At 48.3% G+C, this 24,380-nt stretch overlaps 7 protein-coding genes across 7 annotated transcripts; 3 read left to right on the forward strand and 4 right to left on the reverse strand.

Moving 5' to 3' along the window:
- The first annotated feature begins 264 nt into the window (after positions 1-264).
- Positions 265-2,952, forward strand: F4807DRAFT_426989 (MFS general substrate transporter). The gene is made up of 4 exons (XM_047998121.1): positions 265-1,071; positions 1,142-1,326; positions 1,394-1,920; positions 2,019-2,952. Exons 1-4 carry the CDS (start codon positions 731-733, stop codon positions 2,775-2,777), a joined length of 1,812 nt encoding a protein of 603 aa, XP_047854042.1. The 5' UTR covers positions 265-730; the 3' UTR covers positions 2,778-2,952.
- A 483-nt stretch (positions 2,953-3,435) lies between these two features.
- F4807DRAFT_451843 (zinc-binding dehydrogenase family oxidoreductase) lies at positions 3,436-4,518 on the forward strand (the record flags this gene model as incomplete). The annotated part of the gene is made up of 1 exon (XM_048000270.1): positions 3,436-4,518. One exon carries the CDS (start codon positions 3,436-3,438, stop codon positions 4,516-4,518), a length of 1,083 nt encoding a protein of 360 aa, XP_047854043.1.
- Positions 4,519-5,133: 615 nt separating this feature from the next.
- F4807DRAFT_467718 (MFS general substrate transporter) lies at positions 5,134-7,231 on the reverse strand (the record flags this gene model as incomplete). The annotated part of the gene is made up of 2 exons (XM_048002526.1): positions 6,637-7,231; positions 5,134-6,447 (listed from the first exon to the last, which is right to left on the reverse strand). The coding sequence occupies exons 1-2, from the start codon at positions 6,901-6,903 to the stop codon at positions 5,134-5,136; spliced, it is 1,581 nt and encodes a 526-aa protein (XP_047854044.1). The 5' UTR covers positions 6,904-7,231.
- A 630-nt stretch (positions 7,232-7,861) lies between these two features.
- On the forward strand, positions 7,862-9,589 carry F4807DRAFT_426991 (NAD(P)-binding protein). The gene has a single exon (XM_047998122.1). It carries the CDS (start codon positions 8,192-8,194, stop codon positions 9,236-9,238), a length of 1,047 nt encoding a protein of 348 aa, XP_047854045.1. The 5' UTR covers positions 7,862-8,191; the 3' UTR covers positions 9,239-9,589.
- Positions 9,590-11,000: 1,411 nt separating this feature from the next.
- Positions 11,001-12,855, reverse strand: F4807DRAFT_460743 (Calcium/proton exchanger; the record flags this gene model as incomplete). Its single annotated transcript, XM_048001564.1, has 3 exons — positions 11,001-11,035; positions 11,091-12,106; positions 12,158-12,855. The coding sequence occupies 3 exons, from the start codon at positions 12,853-12,855 to the stop codon at positions 11,001-11,003; spliced, it is 1,749 nt and encodes a 582-aa protein (XP_047854046.1).
- A 3,412-nt stretch (positions 12,856-16,267) lies between these two features.
- On the reverse strand, positions 16,268-21,832 carry F4807DRAFT_460744 (vacuolar membrane-associated protein IML1; the record flags this gene model as incomplete). Its single annotated transcript, XM_048001565.1, has 1 exon — positions 16,268-21,832. One exon carries the CDS (start codon positions 21,830-21,832, stop codon positions 16,268-16,270), a length of 5,565 nt encoding a protein of 1,854 aa, XP_047854047.1.
- Positions 21,833-22,128: 296 nt separating this feature from the next.
- F4807DRAFT_427003 (NAD(P)-binding protein) lies at positions 22,129-23,863 on the reverse strand. The gene is made up of 2 exons (XM_047998123.1): positions 23,324-23,863; positions 22,129-23,204 (listed from the first exon to the last, which is right to left on the reverse strand). Exons 1-2 carry the CDS (start codon positions 23,522-23,524, stop codon positions 22,203-22,205), a joined length of 1,203 nt encoding a protein of 400 aa, XP_047854048.1. The 5' UTR covers positions 23,525-23,863; the 3' UTR covers positions 22,129-22,202.
- Positions 23,864-24,380: the final 517 nt, after the last annotated feature.

Here is a 24,380-nt window from a genome sequence, read left to right on the forward strand (position 1 = left end):
TTGAGATACCTAGGTAGGTACATACGTATACTAAGATCCTTCCTTTCCATTACGTGGTTAAATTGATATTAAAACCTGCATTGAAAAAATAATAATAAGCTTCATCAGTATATCCAATCTTTTTAGCCTTGATGTCCCGATTAGGAAATAATAGTGACTTTGCCTATTTAAGTCTAGTGGCTTTTGGTGTGCTTTCTTTCGTCACGATAACTTCAATATATCACCCATTCTACTTGAAGTTCTAGACGGCATACTGGGGCCGGAGGCTTTTTTCGGCGAGGCGAGCGGAGCGAACCGACAAGCAAAAACGCGGAGGCCCAAAACAAGAGGTTGGTGATGCGTTGGCGTTGCATTGAGTAAAACTCAGGCTTCTTTGCTGCCCCGGCACGGGGTGGCCTCACGTTTGAGACACCGGGATTTGATGTTAGGAGCTCTAAGTCCCAATTGGGCAAAACGACGCCGCCAGGGAGAAAGGTTTGCGAATTTGGAATGCACGAAGCCAACTAACACATGAAGCTTCAGGTCATGAACTAATCGCCAACTTCAACTACCTAGTACATGAAAACAGCAAGACCATTCATGCCCAATTTCGTAAACTAAACCGATTTCATATTTACTCAATGACAACTCTACTACAGTATCAGAGCCTCGGCTTTCATCCTGTTAAGCTTCGCGACCCAACCCCTAACACCACGAATAACACCATCCCATCCTTCATCCCTCATCGCTCATGGACATTGACCGGGATATTCAACCGGCTGGTGATAATAGGAGTCCTGCTCCAGATTCACAAATCCAAAAATCAACCGCCCAGTCAGAAACGGCTGCTACGCTGCTAAGCAGCGATACCGAACCCGACCAAAGCAGTAATGCGCCGTTAGATGTCAGATCAGGAGAAGATGACTTCCGCCCTGGATTGCGTCTATGGGTTATCATCATCGGATTGGGTGTTACGCTATTGCTAACAGCATTAGAAAACACGGTTATCACTATCGCAATACCAACAATCATCTCTGATCTCAACATGGGAGAAAACTACATCTGGATAACGAACGCCTTCTTCATATGCAGGTGCGTAGTGACTACTTACCTACCTACCTAAGTACCAAGGATTCTTATCCACTAAAATTGATGCTCACAGCGCAGCCATTCAGCCTTTTGTCGGCCAATTATGCAATGTTTTCGGTCGAAGATGGAATATGTTAATCAGCGTCGCCGTTTTCATTATGGGCAGTGGTCTCTGCGGTGGTGCGAGAAATGCCGCCATGATGATCGCTGGCCGAACAATTCAAGGATTAGGATCAGGAGGCATTACTTTGCTCAACGGTCGGTCCCTCCTGAGAGTCATCAAATACCTACATGTCTTACTGATATCGTCACACCCATTATTCAGACATCATCGTATCCGACTTAGTTCCTCTACGTTATCGTGGCAACTACATCGGAGTTATTTTGACCATCTATGGGGTTGGTACGACTCTTGGCCCCTTCATCGGCGGTTCCATCGTCGCCAACACAACGTGGCGTTGGATCTTCTATCTCAACCTCCCCATAGGCGGAGTCTCGCTTATGATTCTTTTCTTCTTCTTACATGTCAACTACAGTGACCAGTCAACATTTACGCAAAAGATAAAACGGATCGACTTTCTGGGCAACGCTGTACTAGTAGCTTCCACTATTTCAGTACTTTACGCCTTAGCATACGCCGGTGCTAATTACAGCTGGGCTTCGTGGAATATACTTGTGCCATTCCTCCTCGGCTTCCTCGGCTTCTTCATTTTCGGATATACACAAGGCGGTCGGTTCGCGGCTGCAGAACCGGTGATGCCTCCTCGCCTCTTCAAAACTCGCACGTCCATCATTGTTAGCATCAACACGTTCTTTAACTCTGCACTAACGTTCTGGAGTGTATTTTTCCTTGTAGGTTAAACCCTTAGTTATGAGCGTGGCTGTGTTTTTGAGGCCTAGCTACAGCACTAAGTCATATTTCTCGAACTCGCTAACGTAGAGGTTATTAGCCTGTTTACTTCCAAGCGGTCAAGCTTTATGGACCACAGTATTCTGGAGTGGCTCTCCTACCTATGTCTCTGGTTGCAATCCCAGGGGCAGCTATCGCCGCAGTGGCGATCAGCAGATGGGGCCGTTACAAGCCAGTTCATATCGGTGGATTCGCCCTCTTCAGTCTCGGTCTCGGACTTTTCACACTTCAGAGTCCCGATAGCACCATCGCTCAATGGGCGAGTTACCAGTGTGTGGCTGCTCTGGGTGGAGGCGTATTACTCAATTCTCAACTACCTGCGTTTCAGAGTGCTGTGCCTGAGAGTGATCAAGCAGCCGCCTCCGCAGCTTGGGGCTTCATACGAAGTTTCGGTTGGGTCTGGGGTGTGGCAATTCCAGCGAGCGTCTTCAACAACCGAATCGGCCAGTTAGTCGGCGAGATATCAGATCCTAAGGCTGCACAGATGTTGGCTAGCGGGGGAGCGTACGGCTCGGCATCGGCTGAGCAGGTCATGCAGTTTCCAAGCTCCATTCAGACCGAAATAAGGTCTGTTTACTCCCAAGCGATCCAACGCGTATTTCAAGTATCTATTGCATTTGCTGGAGTTGGATTTCTCTTGTCTCTGTTTGAGAGCGAGATTGTGCTGCGGAAGACATTGGATACGGAGTATGGCCTAAAGCATGAGAATGATCGATACAATCGGCCGAAAGCAACTAGGACAGCTGAAACGGTTGAGAAAGCCAATAAACGGGTAGCCGATGAAGGTAACCGAGCATGATGTTATACAGAGCATATTGTCAGGGGCTACGAGCAAGGGGCTAGATAACAGCTAGTTAGCTGCGGCCTGTATAATACTGGGACGAATATGTAAGGGGCCCGAAGGCCCCAAGGGTTTTGGGAGAGTGACAGGCATTAGTCAAGGTCTTTTACTACATATAAGCGAGCCAAAGGCGAACTAACCACTACTCTCTCTCACTGTGTCACAGTCTTTAACGACGGGCCCACCCCCTGACACATATTGGAGGCAGGAGGAATTTCTACCTGTGCACTCTCTTTGATAGGCGATGGGTAACGGGCGCAAATTAAACTTAATATGCCCAGAATGAGATTAAAACTAGGCCAAACTATAACCTGAATGGGTCTAATCAACGGCGCATACTGATAGAAATAACAAAGAGTCCATCAACATATTTGACCACTCGCTTAATCTTGTAGTTTTCCCTGGGACAAATCGAAGGGTACACGAAGAAATGAGACATCAGGCAACTAAAGGTTTGTCAAGGGATGATAGCATCGGCGTTAAATAACTAAAACAGGCAAGCCAGAGATAGGTAGGTCCCTAACCTAGGTAAGCACCTTGTTATATATGAACACATAGCTCTAGCTGGGAGGAATGTAGAGAGCAACAAACATACTAACACCAAACAAAGACGATAATGTTCACCAACACAACCTCCATCTTGCCTGTGTCACAAACTGCCATCATTCAGGATGAAAATGGTGCTCCAAAACTGGCTAACGGTGTGCCTCTCCCATTACTCAGAGATGGAACAGTTATGATCAAGACTGTCGCAGTAGCCCTTAATCCGAGTGACAATAAAATGGGCACGACCTTCCCGACTCCCGGTGCTATAATTGGCATGGATTTCTCAGGCATCATAGTATCGATACACTCCAACACTCAGACAGAACTCCGCATTGGCGACCGCGTCTGTGGCGCGGTCCACGGCTCGAACCCCAGCGAGCCGACCAACGGCGCGTTCGCGCAGTATATCCGGGCGCGCCCCGAATTGCTGTTCCACGTACCACGGGATTTAACCATGGAACAGGCCGCCACACTGGGGGTTGGTCTGATGACAAACGTGCTAGCCTTGTGGGATCCCGAAGCGCTGGGGCTCGTTGCCACTCCTGAGTCGCCCGCGGAGAAGCCATTTCCCGTGCTAGTATATGGCGGGAGCACGGCGACAGGCACTATAGCGACCCAACTCCTACGGATGTCCGGACTAGAACCCATCGTCACATGTAGCCCGCGTAACTTCGAACTCGTCCAGGCCTACGGTGCCGGGAGCGCGATAGATTACGTACGGCCTGACGTCGCCGAGGAAATCAAGAAGCGCACGAACGGCAAACTCAAGTACGCCTACGACTGCATCGCTGATTCAGTCTCGGTTCGGCATTGCTACACTGCCATCGGACGGACAGGTGGTAGGTATGTCTCGCTAGAGATCTTGCCCGAAGAGCTGCGTACACGCCGCGCAGTGCATGCAAAATTTGTCCTGGGTTACGAGGGGTTTGGTGAAGATGTAGCGCTTTCGAAAGGTTATGAAAGCTCGGCAAATCCGGAGAAATTTGCCCTTATAGTGAAATACTGCCGTATCTTCCAAAGGTTTCTGGACGAAAACGCACTGAAGACGCATCCGATACAACAACTCAACGGTGGGCTGACGGGTGTTTTGCATGGCTTGCAGTTATTGAAATCAGGGTCGGTCTCTGGGAAGAAGCTGGTAGCGACTTTATGAGAAGGATGTCATAAGTTTTCTTTCGAAATATAGGTATCTATATATTAGATCTCAAAAAAAGGTGATTAGGAGGGCTTTCCAGCTAGCTTTCCCAGTACTAGCCAACGTCAGGGCCCTAGGTATTACAAAAACATCGCCTTCCCCTAACATCTACCTGCCATGTAACCTGTACCTTAGACTTCGCCAAAATCCCCTTCTTGTTTGCACAGATTCTGCCTCCGTCAGACTCCGCATTGTAAGTTCCCTGTCAACCGTCCCTTCTGAGGACCAAATGTACTCGGTCACAGGCCGCCCATTCACTAATTGCAGAGATATGTTTCTATCATCTCCGCCATTTCTATGTCGATTTTTAATATTTCCGGAAGAAATCATCTTATAATCAGAGACTGTCCTGTATATGTGAGTCTTATTAGTCTAGGACGTGATGGACGATTTTAAATGAATCCAGGGACTGTGTAGCGGAATGAGTATCTTGAAAATTGATACGCAGGCGCAGAAGATGCTCGTCGCCATTTGCAGAATATCCCAAAAGGCAAGGGGTTTGTCAGATAGTCTCGTCTTCTCAGGTTTCTTGAGATATAAATTATCTATTCGGGTCATCTCAGCTGAAAGTGTTCAAAGTTCGTAACGAAACTCTCTGTTTTGCAAGTCTGTCAAATCCAAGAATTCGTGGTTCTCCTCTGCCTCATGAGTATTCCCCAGAGCAGCTTTCTCTTCTTCCCTTTGTTTATTTCGGCGGTCGAGCACCCATCGCATTGCGACTAAGTCGATCGTAATGAGAACGTAGATAATACAGATGGAGATTTTGGCTGGAAGGTAGCGGGGTGCATCCCGAGCTTGAAAGGTCTGTGGCGAGATGATGTTGCCGACGGTATAGGCGATTGTACCTATACAAGCCACGGTGACTTTCTTCGTTGATCCTGCTACGTTAGAGCTTTGCAACCCGAGTATCGTCGTCCAGCCGATTGGAATACCGCCGCTTGTATAGTAGCCTACTAGAGCCGGGACTCGTTCCGTCGTAGCCATTAGGATGGCACCTATTATGGCAGGAATGTGGCCCGCAATGCAGAAATACAGTCGCTGTTTCGTTTTCATCGCCCCATACGTAAGCCCAATCAGGGCTACAATCTCCCAAGCACCGAGCGGAGTGACTAAGAGTAAAGACTCCTCGTTCGTATAACCCATACCCTTCACCAAGATGTTCCCAAACGAAGTCGCGATCGAGTTAGGAACGTTGGCGGCAAATATCCAAAAAGCGTAAAGCCAAGTCATGGTATCGGTCAAAGCCTCCTTAACTTGGCTCCACTTAAACGTCTTCGACCCTATTCCCTGCTCATTATGCCTAATTCGTTCGAGATGAAGCCCCTTTTGCTCCTTATCGAGAAATCCGGCGACGGCGGGGGAATCGGGCACGATGAACCAGAAGGCGATCCCCATGACCGCGGTGAACAGGCCCAAGAATAGAAAGATGATCTGCCAACCCTCCAAGGCCGCATTCGGGTCTTTGCCCACGTGTGTTGCGACGCCGTACGCGAAAAAGCCGCCGAACATCTGCGCCATCCCACAGGTAGAGAACCATATACCTACGCGAAACGCCTGTTCCTCTTTCGTGTACCACTGCGAGGTAAACAAAACCCACGCCGGCACAATAGCAGCTTCCAATACGCCGAGGAAGAAGCGACAGACTAGGAGCCCGGCGTAGTTTTTGCAGGCTGCTAAGCAAGCCAAAGTAACACCCCAGAGAGTGACATTGACAGAGGTATATTTGGCAAGAGGAAACAGCTGTATCAGGCGGATCGTTGGGAATTCGAATGCCAATTGCCCAAAAAAGAATATCGACGCGACCCAGTTGAATTCATTTCCCTTAAGTCCTATCGACTCCGTAATACCAGTGACGCTGGCGTACGAAACCGCAGTCTTATCAATGTACTGTAGGAAGTCTCTTGTATGTTAGTAAAGATTTTCGCCCTAGAGGTACTTTCTCCGTAGGTAATGATGCCTCATTGAATGATGATGGCTAGGGAGATGAGTATGATATCAGATATTATAACATACTAATAGCACGTTAGTCTCCATATGAAGTGTTGCGATTCTGTTCAGGGGTAATTCACTGAGTACTAACCAGATAATGCAGATCAGTGGCATGATATGCGTGTCGATGCGCCGGACAAGCCTGCGATTGACTTCAGGATCTAATGGCTGGTGCAAACTACCCGTCTCCCGGAGCAACTCAAGCGCGGCATCAGCGCCAATCCGAGGGGCTTGACGCGTCCTGGCTTGAGTTGGACTCTTCACCGGCTCATCTAAGCTCGTCTTGACCGCAGTTGAACCTTCAACTATTTCTGGCGCGAGGATATCTCCTCCCTTCTCGGATAGCTCACCCATCTTATCTATGCGCACTTAGTACCGCGATCGTGAAAGTAGCTCCACCGTGTTTCGGTCTATCACACCTGTGATCGACGATCCGGGGACGCGGAGAATATTTATGGCATGAAAGCGCGGCAAAACATTTTATAGTCAAAAGACCGTTACCCAGGTGTCCAGCCTCTTATGAATTCACTGTGATATGATGGGATACCCACTCTAATCCCAGATGGTGCAATGAAGTTGCGCGATCCGCCAAGCACGTCATTTGAGGGCTGATGATGCCACAGCGCTATCAGGGACTCCAACTTCATACGCCAGAAAAGACATAGGTAAAATTTTAAGAAATATTCAGCATAGCAGTACTAAATTTTGATACCATTGCGCCATTACATATCCCAAGACGATATCAGATAAGTAGACATATGTAAGTCTTTTGGTTCGTCAGGAATTATGGTAAAGACCTCGGCAACAAATATAGTCAGTCTCCATTCAGGAGGCTCCCACATTATTTTCATGGTATACTCGCATCGTCGACTTTTAGATGTTTAACCTACTCGTCAGGTTAAGTCAATGCCTACCTCCTAATATATTAGAATCAACCCCCTCCCAACTTACCGTTTGGGTTCGCAGGCCCATTGATAGACGCGAATCTCTCATTAAAGTTATTTCGTGTAGCTGCCGAATATGTTTTGGAAATGTTGTCGATGCTACCTAGATTTATTGGACGTTTTCTCTTAGTTAAGGCCATGAAAAGTTGATATTTTTGGAGTTTTAGGGGAAACAATCCACTATAGGCCGCATATCTATTGACCCGAGCCATTTCAATTGACGCAGCGGTGATAGAGCAGTTTAGTGGGTAACATTATCAATCTTTGTGTTTACAATTGAGTTCTGGTCGCCACTATTAAGGCGAGCGGATCCCTCGAAACACGACCCAGGCATATCTGCATTCCCAAAATGTAAGCAGATTAGCAGTAGGCATGTCATTGCGATGGATTCATATTATTAATTACCGGAGCTAATTGTAACATACATGGCTAAGGGGACCCGGTAATTTCTTCGCCATCAGTCATTCAGACGGTCGAGGGTCGACGGTTATGAATTAATGATGAAGGTAATACGTAATCAGGAGAACCAGTATATATGAGTTCATACAATTATATACTCGTAATAGAAATACAATACATGTCAAAGAAATATATCTAAACACCACTCTAGTCAAGTCTTCTAACCCCTGGATCATAGGACTTTTAACTCACCTCTCCCTTGCCCATCCCTATTTCTGTACAATATAGTCGTCTCAAAAATGGTCGCCAACAAGACCCTCATCTTCAAGAAGGTCCCTACCGGACTCCCCAAACCCGGCGAGGATCTCGTAGTCGAGGAACGACCCATCGACCTCGACGCCGTACCCACCGGCGGCATCGTCGTCGAAGTACTCTCCCTCTCACTAGATCCTTACCTACGGAGCCGGATGCGGGAAGCCAGCGTCCCATCATACAAGCCAGCTTTCCCCCTCAACGAGCCCATTGAGAACGACGCCGTCGCCCGCGTCCTCAAGTCCGACAACGCCAAGTTCCGCGCCGGCGACGTGCTACGCATATTCCTGCCTTTCGCGGAATACGTCGCCGTCACGCCAGAAAGGCTGCAAGGCGCCGTCAAGCTCGAGAACCCGTACAACCTGCCCCTGGACACCTACCTCGGACCCCTCGGCATGCCCGGCCTCACCGCCTTCTCCTCGCTGTACAAGATCGGCCAGCCTAAGCGCGGCGAGACCATATTCGTCAGCTCCGCCGCGGGCGCCGTCGGCTCGCTCGTCGGCCAGCTAGCCAAGCGGGAAGGGCTCACCGTGATCGGATCCGTGGGGTCCGACGAGAAGCTGGATTTCATCCTTCACGAGCTGGGCTTCGACTCCGGTTTCAACTACAAAAAGGAGCGGCCGTGGGACGCGCTAGGACGTCTCGCGCCCAAGGGCATCGACATCTACTTCGAGAACGTGGGGGGCGCGCACCTGGAGGCGGCGCTGCGGCACCTGCGCGAGCGCGGCCGCGTCGTCGTCTGCGGCATGATCGAGGGGTACAACACCCCGCTCGAGCAGCGGTACGGCGTGCGCAACCTGCTTGAGATCTTCGCGAAGCGGCTCACGATCGCCGGGTTCCTCGTCGGCGACGAGGACTTCGGACCCGCGTACGCGGAGAAGCATCAGGAGAATGTGCAGAAGTGGCTCGCGGACGGGAGCGTCAAGGCAAGGCTGCATGTCACGCGCGGCATTGAGAACGGCGCCCGGGGCCTCGTGGAGATATTCCAGGGGAAGAATTTTGGGAAGGCGGTTTTGAAGATTAAGGAGGAGTAGGTAGGATTAGGACAAGCTTGGCTGCTGATAGCTGAGCTACGAAAAGGGACTCGCGCGTGTGTTGGAGTGTCATGAGATGGTGGTGGGTGTGATTTTGCAGCATAGCCTCATAGAGATAGCATTTTCTTGATAGCGAAGCATATGTACCTTTACGTACAGAATACATGATTTGTGATTTGGCTGATTTCCAAGTTATTAACAATGATAGCGTAATACTGGTAGAGGACTATGTCTCATCCCACGCCCATGACCGAACAGGTCAGTTCTATCTTGGTTAAAGAAACTGATGATCATAAATCGACTTCCTGAGGCTCAGGTTGAGGGGATTCAAGCAATATTGATCAATATACCGAATTCTTCCAGAGTAACGTCAAACAGTGGTCAGCTAGGTATTTCAATAATGCAGCTCTTATTAAGAAGACTCCCACATATTAGAGCCTACTTCAATCTCGATACAATACTTGTCGCAGAATCCCTATTATATTCTATTCATAAACGCTTCACACAAACCAAGATTTCTTGTTAGTTACAAACATCTCAATTGGTCATTCATAGCCTCATACATAGTAGCACGGAAAGCCTTGAATACCTATAATGACTCACCGAATAAAGCCAAAATCCTTCAACGCATTATACCAAGCCAGCCAGCTTTCTTCCACACCTTACCCCCGGACAAATGACAGGCTCGATCATAATCCAGAATATGATACGTCGCACACCACAGCGCCTTTCACCAATCAACTGTGGGACACGCGGGAACACAGACCAAGCCTTAGAAAAAGCCCTAGATAGGGCATCAACCACGTCATCGGAAACCCTTCCCGATCTTTGTCCCACGCGCCGCCCAACGCAGCACGGATGCCAGCTGTATAGGTAGATACCTACGTAGGTAGGCAATTAGCTGGTGTGTGACCTTGTTCCGCCGGTGACGCATGCCCGTCGGCGCATCTAGATGACGCGAAAAGCCGGTAGGACTTTTCACCAGCATACATGCATGTAGCCTCGTATATGACACAAGGAGAAGAAGCAAATAGCATTTTGACGGTAGCTTACTATAGACGTCCATGTACATACAGGAAGGTTAGGTATCCTACATAGTAGGTATAACGTGCTAAGAATTATAAGCAACAACAGACTGACGCCTTATGGGTATCTCTAGTCTTCATCCATCGCACTGGGTACTATCGCGCAACTCTCGCCGTAGCTGTAGTTCCACACACGTACAAGTGATTTCACAACAAGATGCTCATCGACAACCATAATGTATAGAACCATCCACGGCCGGAGTCAAACTTCAATACCTCGCCTACAACTACCCATCTGGGGAAACCAAATCTCTTGTCACCCAGAGAAAAACAGCAATTGCACAACAACGTAAGGTCACCTCATCCTGATAGTTCAGAAATATAAACGTGTATTCCCCTAAAACCTGAGTTGAAAGCCCCTAGCTGTCATTTGGGGGCTCCTCAAATCGTAACTCCCGGTCCTTAACGCCACCCCGCTTAAAAGGAGTTATTTGTGGTATAATGAATTGGTAGTACAGCGGTTGAGGCGACTCAGTCTTCTAGATCTGTCGTGTGTCGAGTTTAAAGTGCTCAAACGGCTGCAACCCCTATAGAAGTGAAAGTGCCGATCTGATATATACAGCCTGGATATCGAATTCGAGTAATTCCATTTCGATTTGTACAAAGGAATCGAAAACAGGTTGTAGAGATTGCTGCAAGAGAACGCGTTGAACGATAGTTTCTTGATGATTATTGTTTCAGCCTGATGAGTCTTCAGGGATCGTAGGGTAGACTAAATTATAGTTAGCTTGAGTATCCAATATTTCGGAAGTATAGGGATCACTTACACCATGCGCAAGTAGCTATAATGGCGTAAAGACACGTCAAAATGAGCCCTTCAAGCCAATGTGACTTTCCGTCACCGATTAGGTAGTTGACTAGAAGAACGGAAACAAACAGGACGATGACCTGGAACGTGTCGAAAGCTAGCGTCATATCTGGCTTGTCCATACCCCAGCCGATAATAACGAGCAGGGGGATTAGAAGCAAGGCAACCTGCATGGAAGAACCAATAGCGACACCAATAGCCAAATCCATCTTGTCTTTGATAGCAACGGTAACAGCAGTGGCGTGTTCGCAAGCGTTTCCGACGATAGGGAGGAGAATAAGACCGACGAATTCTTCGCTCACGGCGCCTGTCGCGGTAATGGCCTCGATGCCGCTCACCATACCTTCAGCACAGAGTGCAATGATCACCGTTGCACCAATGAGGGTAGCGAAAGCGACGACAAAGCTTAGCTGGGGCCCTTCCTCCTCTTCCTCCACCATTGCATGAGGATCCACCATCATCTTGTTCGATTCGCCGTTCTCACTGCGAATATCCAGCGCAGCCCCGGCGCCCACCCTGGCAACCCCAGAGGCAATCGCGCCCTCTGGAAGACTCTTTTTGAAGATTGGCTTCCCTTCAACTTTCTGGCTTTGCTCGTTGAACATCGTGACGTGGGTCTTCATCTGAAAGAAGAGGTAGGAGGCGTATACGATCAGTAGGATAAGGGCAACACCGTGGGACAAGCTCGGAACTGCGTTTGCGGGAAGCGCGATGGAGCCGGAGTTCAGGTCATCCGTATGCGCAAAAACAGTGGGTACGATAAGACTTCCGACAGATAGGGCCAGCAGACTAGCGGCGGTCTGGGCAACGGTCGTGTTGAAGAACTGCTCTTTGCGGTTTATGCCACCGCAGAAAAAGCACATTCCTAAGACGAGGAGAAGATTCGACAAGATACTACCAACAAGCGACGTTTGTACGACCTTGATTTGGTCCTGACTGAGGGCAATAATAGCCACAATTAATTCAACGGCGTTACTAGAGACGTTAGCTTTTCGTAAATAAATTCAGCAATGACAAAATACATACCCGAAAGATGCGTTGATAAGACCGCCTAGGACCTCTCCAGTTCGCATGGCAATCTCTTCGGTAGCATTGCTCAACATAGCAGCAAGAGGAACGATGGCTATAAAGTTCACGGCGAATACAACCTTGCCATCATACCCTATGAAATGTAGCGCAATACCCGCAGGAGCAGCCAGTATCAAAATATTGATAGGCGATCCAAAGAATACTCTTTGAATTTGGTTCCAGACGGTGAAAGGAGAGGTCGGCTCGACATGCTTGAAAAACCCCGTATTTCTTCTCTCCTTTGACTTGTCTTCCTCGGCAGCCTCCTTGATGGTGTTGGGTGTTTGAGGTTTGGAGGTAATGTCTTGAGTAGTACGTTGTCGGATACTAGCACCGTCGGGTTCATTCGGGAGTGTTGGCGCCTGAGAATCGTATACTTCACCCTGCTCCTGGTTACCATCTAGCTCCTTGCTATTCCTCGCTGATTGCTGAATAGGCGTCAGGAGACGACCTGGGGCACTCGAAGTGGGGTTAAGTTGTGCTGTGTCGCCTTCGCTACCTGATTTCCCTCGTTCTGCGGCATCCATTGTGCTCGCTCGCTTCGGAGATCCATAGGAAATGTGTCTGAAGGGATTAAATCTAGCACTTCCACCAGAATTGCGACGACCCATAGCATGGGCCTTGGCCTTCATCTTCCATGTGTTCACTATTTCCATGTTCATCATGTAAGTAAATATCCAATAATTGTGCTATGCGGTTGCCACGCGCCAGTTCAACTGGCGATGCAATGCTGGAGAAAGAGATTGATAGGGGGAATGTGAATAGAAAACGGAGGATGTTTGGCTGGTTAAAATATGTATTGCGTAATATTGATACTTCTTTGTATCAAAAAACACTGGTGTTGGATCTTGATGTGAAATGTGGCAGAGTCGCAGCCATCAAAGATGCAGAACAATAGGCAAACAATAGGCCGAGAATTGGTGAATGGAATGAAGCTGGAGCATCCATGGGTGTTTGGCGCCAATATCATAGGGCTAGAAATGACAAGAGTCATGCGTATTCTGGCCGGACAATCGTGTGGGGAGTGACGAAGTAGACTCTCCACGGTAGTCTGGTCCAACGATTTAATTGTCGCTCAATTGCTTTGTATTTCGCCCAATAATTCACATCTTCCAATACCCTGGAGCCTCGATGCCCTTGCTCTGCCATACTTCGTTTGCGCGTGGGTTGGGTGCAGTAAGGAGAGTATCGGGTTGAACCAAAGTGCAAAAATAAACCACTTACATTCGTCGCCCATCTTGATGAGCTGTATCTTAATGTGACGTGACGTTCAGCCTTATTTTGAATTATGGGACTCCGTAGAGGCAGGCTGGTAATATCTACCGCTTGTCTTGTAGGAAGTTGGGGGCCGCTTTTGATCGGTATATAATCTGCGTTGTCGCGCAGCTGTCCGGGTTCGTTCAGGTAACGGCAAGTTGCACTTTTTCAATGTGAGATTCCGTCAATCTCTCTTCTGCCAAACGCGATCCTCTTGACGCCACTCGGATTCAATTGTCCTTATATCGAAGCGTCTCTTGACAATCGAGACCTGATCTGGGGCTGTGAAAAAAGGGTGATGGTGTTAGAAAATGTTATTCAAGGAGTGAATTAGAATGATTAGGAGGCACTGTTGAATCAGGCGCTCGTTGTTGAGGGAACCACTGCTACCTATAGACTGATGGCAGGGCAGAATCAACAGGGAAGGTAGAAAACTGGAAAAACGAAGGACTCAGGTGTGATGGATGGATGGTGATGATTATTATTATTGAGTTCGCGCAAGATTCCACAAGTCACCCATCTTCCTCCTACAGTCCCTGAATTAAGTTTTGACGGCCCCAAATGCTGTTTTGACAGGGGTAGTAAAATTGACTCTCCACGTACCTGTGTAAGTGCGCATCGGGTCCATATTAATTACTAGATCGGGTTAGCTAAGAGTACGTACCTAAGTCCAAATCTCGCACAGCCATAGAAAGTTTGAGATGTCCGTACCTAGGTACTATAGAGGAGGCCTCTTTGTTCTGTAGGACTCAGCTTATTGGTCTTGCGATTCCAAATTCGCGTAAACCCGTTTGCTCTGCGCCACTTTACTATCAAAGTCTTTTTTTTTTTGAGTTGCAACGGCCTGGTTTATTTACGTATCAGGATATGGATTCGCAAGCAACTCTGGGGTCCGTGGCCCATGGGGTTAATTTCTCATCGCGCCTTTTCCTGCTCACTTTGCACCGGGTCTTGATCTCCCCGGGCGGGTATTAAGCGAAGTTGACTGGAAAGCTGCACGAGTCACTCACCATTCAGTGACCTCATTGACTCACGAACAACTTTCATGATACCTAATGGCGGTATGGTGATATGTCAATACAGGAATCGGGAGTCATCAGTTTCCAGAAGGAATCTTGTTTATGGCGTGAAACATTACCTACGTGGCACCTCGGGAAACTCCTAATTGGATCTTTTTGAATTTGTTTCACAGGTTCTGCCCTATTCGGATCCTTACCTACCTACCAACTAAACCAGCCTAACGTGGGTACCCGTGGATACACAGATAACCCGGTCGATGTAAAATGATGTCAAACTTAAAGCTAATCAAGAGCTATGACCATTGTCCAAAGGGAAAGCCCAATCTGCTCTTCTCAATTTCACCCTCTAATGCAGTTCGGTGCAGCAATCGCCAAGTTCCAAGGTTTTCATTATCTTCCCCATAGTTCGAATATTAGAAGACACCCGCTATGAAGAACTACGCCTCTCTTCGTAAACCCCTCTTAAGGTTAAAAAAAACTCCGACTGCAGATCAGAACCTGGAGGGAGACGATGGATCAGTTTTCTAGCCGCGGCGAAGGGAAGGGCAACACGTTAGGAAGCCCCTGATTAGTAGGCATGTATAATGCCACGCACGCGAGCTCGGCGGATTTCGACCAAACGGATTTACTTCGATGGCTTGGGTACTATGAGCTTACGCATCTTACTATAGCCTATATGGGGCATGTAAGAACGAGCTGGTTCAGTTATAATACGTAAGATATCCATCTGGAATATGTTGCTGAGAGCGAGAACGAACCGGTAAGAAGTTTAAATAGAAAGTGACAAAATTACATGATCGCAGAGATGCGATAGGTATTTAACCTATCTAGGCCGCGTTACACACAGTTGGAACATGGGGGCGAGCGGGTACAACCGAATCAGAAATTCAAAAGAAGCACTTCTGCCCCCGGTCGCCCTGGACCCCAATTTCTAACTGCCGTCTTATCGAGGAGAGCGATACGCCCGATTTCCTATTGCGAAAAGTCAAGGTGCGCGTCTAAAATCTACACGGATATGGCATAGGACCCCTCCGTATTGCCATTTTTAATCACCGTGAGCTGTGAAAGTGCCTGGCATGACCTCGTGCCATCCATGTGCCAACCGAACGCGCGTGTGCGGGAGAAACGCCTCCTATAGCATGCGAGGGAACAACCAGGAAAGACAGTTGGTGCATATTCCGAATATCCTACGAATCATCTTCTGACAAATTACGGTGTCGTGTACAAGACAGCCTTTCGGGCCCGGAATTAAACCTAATCCCACCTACCTACCGTAGGCTGTGTTCGTTCGCATTCGGAGGAGGCAAATACTGACCTATCGGGGCCATGCTCCACCGCTACACCTATTCTAGAAACCTAAGCCCTGCATGTAAGTAAGCATATAGTAAATGCTGTACCTAGGGATATATTGGAAAGACTCGCACGGAAAAGGAAGCGTCATCTCTCAATGTAGTATCTACATATGCAGCAGAAGTATGACCGCAGCTAAAGTCGGTCAGGGGTCTATATCTCGCAAAATGTATCTTAATACGCAGCTCATTTCAGACCAGCCGAGACATTGCGACAACCCTCATGTAGAATATACGGCGTAAAGAGCTCCGCAACAATCCTAGTCCTTGGCCGATGTATAGAATAAAGCCTTAAGTTTCTAGAAGTCTCACGTATGCATGTATGCCAAAGAATGTGTTTCATTCACCGCAAGCGCGGGTCTTTCATTGGGGATATCTGAGAGGACAATATCTGATCATCTAGCATCGTAAGTTTACACTTGCGTCGGGCTGCAATCGCCTAATTAATGCTGAATGCTTCCTCGCCTAAATAACAACGAACCAGCTAAGTTGGGCGTAGGAATTCTGGGACCGGGACTGGCACCCGATTCTGGATTAATGCTATTGCCTCCGAGAGTGAGGGTAGGGATGTTAGCTTCCGGTATGGCGTCGGGACCCGGCGCCGCTGCTCCGGCCATAGGTGTTCCCATCACACCTTTCTCGAGCGTCTCCTTATAGAATGCTTCTAGGGCGTTCGCGTCGCTACAAAACTTCTCCAGCGCGTCTTTGTGGGCTTCAGGCTCACCAAGAGCATTGACATTGGGACTTGGTGGGCAAGGTTGCGGTCCACTCGTGCTGCTGCTGGGGGACGGTTCGGGCTGTGTTCGAGAAGCGGCGGATGCAAATAGGACAGGCCTGAACATTGGGGATGATATCGGTGTGGGCTCGGCCAGCCCATAGTTAGTATACGCGCTTGTATTCATAAGCCGCGAGACGCGTTCATTGGGCATTGCCTCAGCGCGTGCTTGAGCTGGCTGGAAAGCAGCTGCTCGATTACTGCACAGCCTATTGGCTAAGACGAGGAAGTCGCCTTCATCGGTAATCTCAGCCAATATAACTCCAGAGCGGTGGACGTATTGAGAGTATTTGAAATCAGGCTTGCCCCATGAATAGCTGACGTCTACGTTGCTCGGGAAGTTGGAGGCGGCCTCAACGTCGAGTACGTAATTGAATTTCTTCAGAAGAGCCTTTTGGTAATAGTGCTTTCCTGGCTGTGCCTGTGGGCCGAAGGAAGTAGGGTCATAATATGTTACTGGGTGTTGAGCAGGAGGAGGCAGCGAAAGTTTAATGTGATAGGGTCTTCGGAATGGATTGATCTCTGTGATACGACAGGCCTCTGCGATGGGCACCTCGACAAGTCGGAGACCATGCTGAGCTGCAATTGTTGCCCAGGACTTGAGGGCGTCCTCAATGAGCCTTGCCGTGACGTTCATCCAGTCGATGCGGATATGATAACAATTATCGGGGTTGTGAAGCCGATCATAATGCAAATTAATCCTCTCAGGGCGATAAGACTTCTTGCGAGGATCGACGTCGTATTTCATCATCTTACTCAGGACGACCTTAGGCTTTCTCCCACTGGTCGTCGCCAAAGTGGGCGTCGTGCTGCCTGATATGGGCGAATTCTCTTCATGGATAGACATCGACTTCTGTATTCCCGGCTGGCTGGGTCGAGGTGAGTCTTTTGGCAGGTTTTCCGATAGGGGTGTGGAAGGAACCGAAACGTCTCTTTTCCTCGAATTGAACCAACCAACGGGGTGAGGCTTCGCATAATCGCTAACAACCTGATAAAAGAATTGACCGTCCCGGAAGGGGTGTCGCCTCTCGACATGAACGAAAATGCCACGATCACGATCCTTCTTTGCGTCTTTAATAGAGTCCTTGTCCCTCTCCCTCGATTTGTCCTCCTCGAGAACCATTAAAGAATTACCGAGCTCAACCGCCTCTTCCCGGCTATCGAGATCCTCGAAGTTATCAAGCAGCCAGGTTGTCATGTCTGATCCTATGAAACAATGATAATGAATTCGGAAATGCCATCGTCGCGTTTGCATTCGGATCCCACCGAGTTCGACCGGCTGTTGAATTGCTTCAGCTAGGGCAGCGACATTAAAATTGGTCTTTGAGAAACGCTCCCTATCCGAGACCAAACCTTTGCGATGCGTGACCTCTACGTTTTCAAAGAGGGGAAGCGTCTCCATCTCAGCAGCAATTACTACCGAAGGGTCTTCGGTTTTGTAGGTGATGTCAAGGGGGTTCGGGTCACGTTTCCTTGCGCCGACGCTTTGAAACTGACGTTCAGAAGGTGATAAGAATCGATACCGTTGCCAAAGTTGGGCCAGCCTTTTAATACCCTCAAGACGCACCTCTTCTTCATCATCCTCGTTCCGCGGCGCTGGAGCTGAGGAAGTTCGAGGATACATTGGTATGAGCACAAATCGAGCCCTCCAGAACCTCAGGTTCTCCGTCATTTCGTCTGTATGACCGGCGAGGTATGAATCTATATAGTTCCAATTGCGCTCCGATTTGGGTGTCATGATGTCGACATCAACACTATGATACGTGTCATCGAGTAGAGTACGAATTGCCGGCTTGTATGAAGGTAATTGCGTTATCTGCGCCAATGGCTCGGTTGGTTTCCGTATATAAATGTTCACTTCAACTTCGGTGCCATTAACACACGATAGTTGGTGAATTGTATTACCAACACTCATGAAAATACTTGTTCCGTCGCCAACAGTTTTATCTATAGAGAATACATCCGCGATCCTCACGACCTTTTGGTCGAACGCTTTAGCCACCGAGGGACCGGTCACGACCTGAAATCCATGCGAGAACCGAGCACTGACTAGCTCCCTCAGAAACTCCACGCGTGACCTAGGTTGTTCGGCAATTTCATCTTCTACTTCCTGAGAAATGTTGTACGGCTGACGCTGGTATTCGACATTGAATTGAGCTTGAGTCGGGAAATACTCCGTCGTCAATGGAACAGCCGCAGGGCAGGATAATGATTTCCATTTCATAACCCTCATCTCGGACGGCCGTGGAAATACATGTTGCCATCGACTAAACAAGATTGAGTCGTCGACCTTATGGACGTTAGGATTCGACGGATTAAGAACTACCAACCACGGGGCCATGGCGGTAGTCGGTGAAAGCGTGGTGGGCAATTCCGGCACACCTCCCGCCCGTAGCTTCGAGTTATAAAGCTTCTTTTGATCCTCTTCTCTGAGAGTATTGGAATATCTAAGATCTCGATCATCAGGCCGTGCGCTTCTAGCAATAGGAGTGGCTGGTATCTGGCCAGATCTCAATGTACTCGCAGGATCTAGAGTCTGGGCGGGGTTCTTTATTTGGATCGGAAGACTGGGTAATGCTTGAGTAAGGCCCGTTGCTGAATCAGTTGCTATGATCGTTGCTGGGATGTTTCTAATACTAGATGATTGTGAAGAGCCTGGCCTTGTCGCAGATTTGATTGGTGTAATTGGCGTTAGTTTGGGAGTCGAAGGAGTATTGGATCCGGGACCGGTAGTATCAACTCGGGTAGCGTGCTCTATTTTCACCTCACCTGTGAATGGTTGGGCTGCGGCGATACCGAATCCACGCTGGCCAAGGCTGATCTGCCTCATGAACTTGGGTTGTCTCGCTGACGGAGGCTTGGATTTGGTGGTAGAGTTGCGTCGAGAAGCTGCAGCAGACGTAGGTACGTCTAGCCGTATCCTACTCGAAGATGAAACACTCGACGACAGTCCAGTTGATGGGCCAGCATCTTTGCTATCGCCTATCGAAGTACCGAAGAGATTAAGATCTTCCATCAGTTGCTTGCCGGCGCTCTCCTCAAGTTCCCGATAATGATGGGTCGGCGGTAAAGGCCGATGCGCCGGGAGCCGAGCCCTTGTTTCATCATAAGCCTGCAGCTTTTTCCAGAGTAATGTTTCCCCGGCCTTCGCCAACTTGTCCGGGTTAAACTTCAGGAAGCCGTAAACTGGCTCAAACAACGTTTCGGGCACCTTTCGATTACCAATATGTGTCGACAGGCGTTCGTCGCCCTGCAAAAGTTTCGTCTTGTTTTCATAGTTGCTAACGGTACTCGAATAAGTTGGATCAGCATGTAACGGCGTTGTCTCGATTTCATTGGTTTCAAGTACGCTCCTCATCTGGAGATCATAAAGCCTACACCGAATTGTGAATTCGTCATGGCAGTTATCAGGTGGTTGAGCCGAGGCAGACAGAGAAATGCCTTGGAAGGACAGAGCTTCTTCCGACTTTCCAGTCCAGTAGGAGATATGCAACCATTGCGGTACCGCAAAAGCCCATTCATCAGCGTACAGCGTAGAACCTCCCGAATCAACCCGGCTAGACGAATCGCCTGCTTTAGTAGGAGACACAGACTCGCCTAGCGTAGTATAACTACCGACAAGTGGCGTAGGCTGCTTAGGCGTGCTGTCGCGACTTCTGATTTGCCGAGGTTGCGACCTTTGATTCGCCTCGAGGAAGTGGGGATTTCGATAGCGAAATAGAGGAACAGAATGCAGTGGTATATTTGGAATACAGATGAGATCGATGCCAATCCCGTTGCCGACGAGGGCTTCCGTCGTCCGCCGTAAGGATTCATATCCGACTTCAAAAACTCCCGGGCCTGGACTGATGACCACTATAGATATCCCGGTGCGTAAAAGGTCTCGATCTACATAATCGTGGGCATACAAGGAAGATGCCAAGTTAATTGCCTCGAGGAAGTTTCCATACATGGCCAATGAAGAGTGTGCTTTGATCTTACTAGTGGAAGTGCTCTTGGCAGAAGGATCCTCGGGAATCTCCATATCGTTACTCATGGCATCTTGATGATGAAGACTAATGTCTCGACGGAAGACGTTAAACTCCATCTTCAACTGATTTAATATCTTGGTCCACTCCCCGCTAGACATCTCGCTTACGACAACGCGATAGAAGTCCTTAAAAGGACGCCTATCCCCAAAAGTTTGGTATCCGGTATAATAGTCATTGTGAAGAGCCGAATTTGCAAACTCTGTTGTCAACCCTGTATCATACTCAACCCTCGCGAAGAGCACGATACTGACTAAGTGTTTGACTTGCAGTAGAGCCCACTTTTTGAAGAGCGCTGGTAAAAATCCGTTCACAACCTTAGAAAACATGATCTCGCCAGAGCCGTCGGAGTCGAAATCCCACATTTCCCGCGCCATCTGGATGAAAAGGACGTATCTAGCGGACTCACTCCGAAAGATAGGGCGGGTGTTACGACCGAAGAAGGCTGACCGAGCTCTACGGCCTTCGACGAAAACCGTACTCACGGTAGCCTTAATCGCACCCAGAAAGAAAACCACTTGGCCTTTGTAGACAGTATGATCTGTTAAGTCGGCGACAGCAAGCCTCCACATATCCGCGCGGGACATATACATATCTTTAAAGGTGAGCTCGACGTGGGAGGCTTCGACGGCAGGCGTAAGGTTGTCAACTGGAGCGAGTATCACCTGGGTACCCTTTCTCATATTGAACGCGTTACCAATCTGCTTCGAGACGTACACCTCTACATTCGGTTGTCTGGCTTTCAACTCCTTCGACACATCCTTAGCAACAAAAACATATCTTCGACCTCCATCGCCGTCAGGTTTCGGAAGGTCGTCAGCCAGAGTAAAGTTGGTAAATCCCCGATTATAAGATGCCTGTCGCGAGGAACCATATTGAGGACCTGATGCGCGATCTTGGTCTGACTTTATAGGGGTGATAGACATCAAAGCACCAGGTTGAAGGGTGCCTCCAAATAGGTCGAAATTGACAAGGACTTCGTCACGGATGACGGACTCATTGATAGTTACACTGCATATTCGTTCATTCGGTCGTTTCGAAGATGAAGGATCTCGAGTGGTTGGATTTCCGAATACAGTATCTGGCGATATGGGCGACTCTTCCGAAGTCCTGTCGAGGCTCGACTTACTGAATTGTCGCAAATGTGATGTCCATTGCGAAGCTCGTCGCGGCGCCGAGGGCGAGAGAGCGGAATTCCGAGACATTTCGCCCTTTCTATCCTATTTCAAACATAATTGAACACTTCATTTTGAGGATACAAGCCGCCTTCCTCGATACGAAGTGACGCCGGCGCTAAAGGTGGCTACTGGAAAAGGTAGATGATAACTTCAATGTTCAATAATTCAAGAATGATGCAAGATTCACCAATGACGAGGTGGATCATTATTGTGGGTCGATAGTGACTGGCAGAATCCACTGTACAAGGTTCCACCGCCTTTCCTTTCCATTTCTACAAAAGGTACCGAAGTACTTATGTAGAATTCGTGTACAACAAAGATAGCTTTTTAGGTAATCAATTTAATTATGTAATTCAGCAACAGAATTATGATTCCTAGGTAGAAACCCTAACGAGACTTAGTTGTTCAGTAAAAGACAAGATCCAACCCCGTCATTCGTTTTCTCCGTTACAATTTTCCAAGTTAATTTCATCAAGTTGTCTGCAAGCACCTTATCTTGTGAGAGCTTACTTCCCGACTCGGGCACAGCCGGTGGGCAAATGTATTGGCCCGACTTCTCCGTGTACGTGGAAGCAAACATTGCTGAGACTGCGCCTTCGAATTGGTCCTTTTTGAAAGGCTCCATGCCAACGGCCATCGCGTATCCACCGAGCGGGAACGGTTCAAAGATATCTTCCTTGCTCATCTTGGTACTCACAAACCCCGGATGAGTTGCATTCATGAGCAACTTAGGATAACCCGCCTTCGTCACCTTCTCCGTAAAGTACCTGGCATAGAGGATATTGGCAAGCTTGCTGCGTCCATATTGAGCATTAGCCCCAAGGTCGCGGTTCAACTCCTCCAAGCTCTCAAATTTCGTATCGCTCGGGGCGGCCTGGTGTGCATTACTAGCCTGATTCGTAATGCGCACAATGTTACCCTTCTCGGCGGTTTGCTTCATCAATGGAAGCAAATGTGATGTTAAAATCGCATGGCCCATATGATTAACGGCCATATGCCTATCCACGCCATAGTCGGTGAGTTGATAAGTCATAATCCCTCTACCTGCGTTGTTGATTAAGATGTCGAGCCTGTCGCTCTCCTTCGAAATCTCTTCAGCGACATCCTTCACCTTCCACCAATCTGATAAGTCGCACCGTATCCACCTGGTCTTGTCTGCCGCTTGCTGGCCTAGTTGCTTCGCGATGGCGTCTTTGGCGCCTTCCTCTTCCGAGACGGAGAGAATATAGACTTTTCCAATATTGTGCTTTAGAAGCGTATGAGTGCAGCCGAAGCCGATGCCCTCACTTCCGCCTGTAACCACTGCGACCTTTCCCGTCAAATCGGGAACTTGGTCCAGACTGAACTGATGAGTTCCAATATTTTGGAATTTGCCGCCAATGTTCTCCGCGAGGGTATTCTAGCTACATTGTTAGCTGGCTAGGCATCGGAACAATACCCGTCTCTAATCTCCAGCCGACACTTCGGACGATTTTAGGATGTTGGCTTTATGTATTCGTCTACCATGGACGTGCATACCTTGATGGCATTCATGTTCTCTGTCAGCGTGCTGTATCCTGACGTGGCCTCTCGGCGATGAGTCAAGCCTGGAAATGCTTCCGGGCTTGACGCAATTCTCAACAAATTTTTCAAATAGAAGCTTGGATGGCAGGTAGTGAGACGGACTAGAGAAGCCCGACTGAGTAGTATGTTACCGTACGTACAAGGTGAGATATGCATCGCGGTATGGATACTTTAACACAAACTTATTCATCTTGGATTCATGGGTCAGCAATGGATTTATATCATAAAAGCTGCCTCATTCTGAAGGCATCATGGATAGTATGAAGTGATCATCGATCCCAGTATAGGGCTGATATAAACCCATTTTGCTTTGTCAATGATGTCGTGACTCGGCGCTATTGCTCAGTAGACGTCAGGGGAAAGGTCCTGAGTTAGTGGAGCAACTACTAAGAGAAAAAGTGGAACAAAGAGAAGGCACCGATCCCCCAGTATCGCTAAGGTACTAGGTAGATCTTGAAGATAGATGGATCCACTCTTGCCGAAACAATTACCGGTACCTACATAGTAAGGTTGGATGACAGGAAGGAACGAACAACTTGCAAGCATGGATAACTCTAAATAAAGTTAGTATTAAGTTCACATTAGATAATCAATTCACATACGGCAACATCACCTAGCAAGCAGTTAACGATTTTCTAAACTTTCTTTAAGGACCTAACTTAGGTAAGATTTAAATATTGACAACTCGGCCGATTACCCGTACGTACATAGTCACTACATATTAACCAAACAGTGAATATCCCACTCAATAAGTGGGTAACTAACGTGGCCTACGACGTTCAATGTTGTGTCCTTGCACGACTTAACATCAGGGTTGATCCAAGATTGTCTTCAAAGTACCTAAGGTAGGGAACGAGAACGGACGTAGTGCTACTCCAGCTATGTTCTACTACTTATCTTCGACGTTACAGGCGTCTTTCTCTCGGGAGTAGATTGAGATGCGTTTGCTGCTAGATCGGGCAGTTCAATGCTAATACTCACCGAGTTCTGACGATCCGGTAGATTGGATCCA

This window comes from Annulohypoxylon truncatum (genome assembly GCF_022578515.1).
Source record: "Annulohypoxylon truncatum strain CBS 140777 unplaced genomic scaffold F4807scaffold_17, whole genome shotgun sequence".
NCBI classification, from domain to species: domain Eukaryota; kingdom Fungi; phylum Ascomycota; class Sordariomycetes; order Xylariales; family Hypoxylaceae; genus Annulohypoxylon; species Annulohypoxylon truncatum.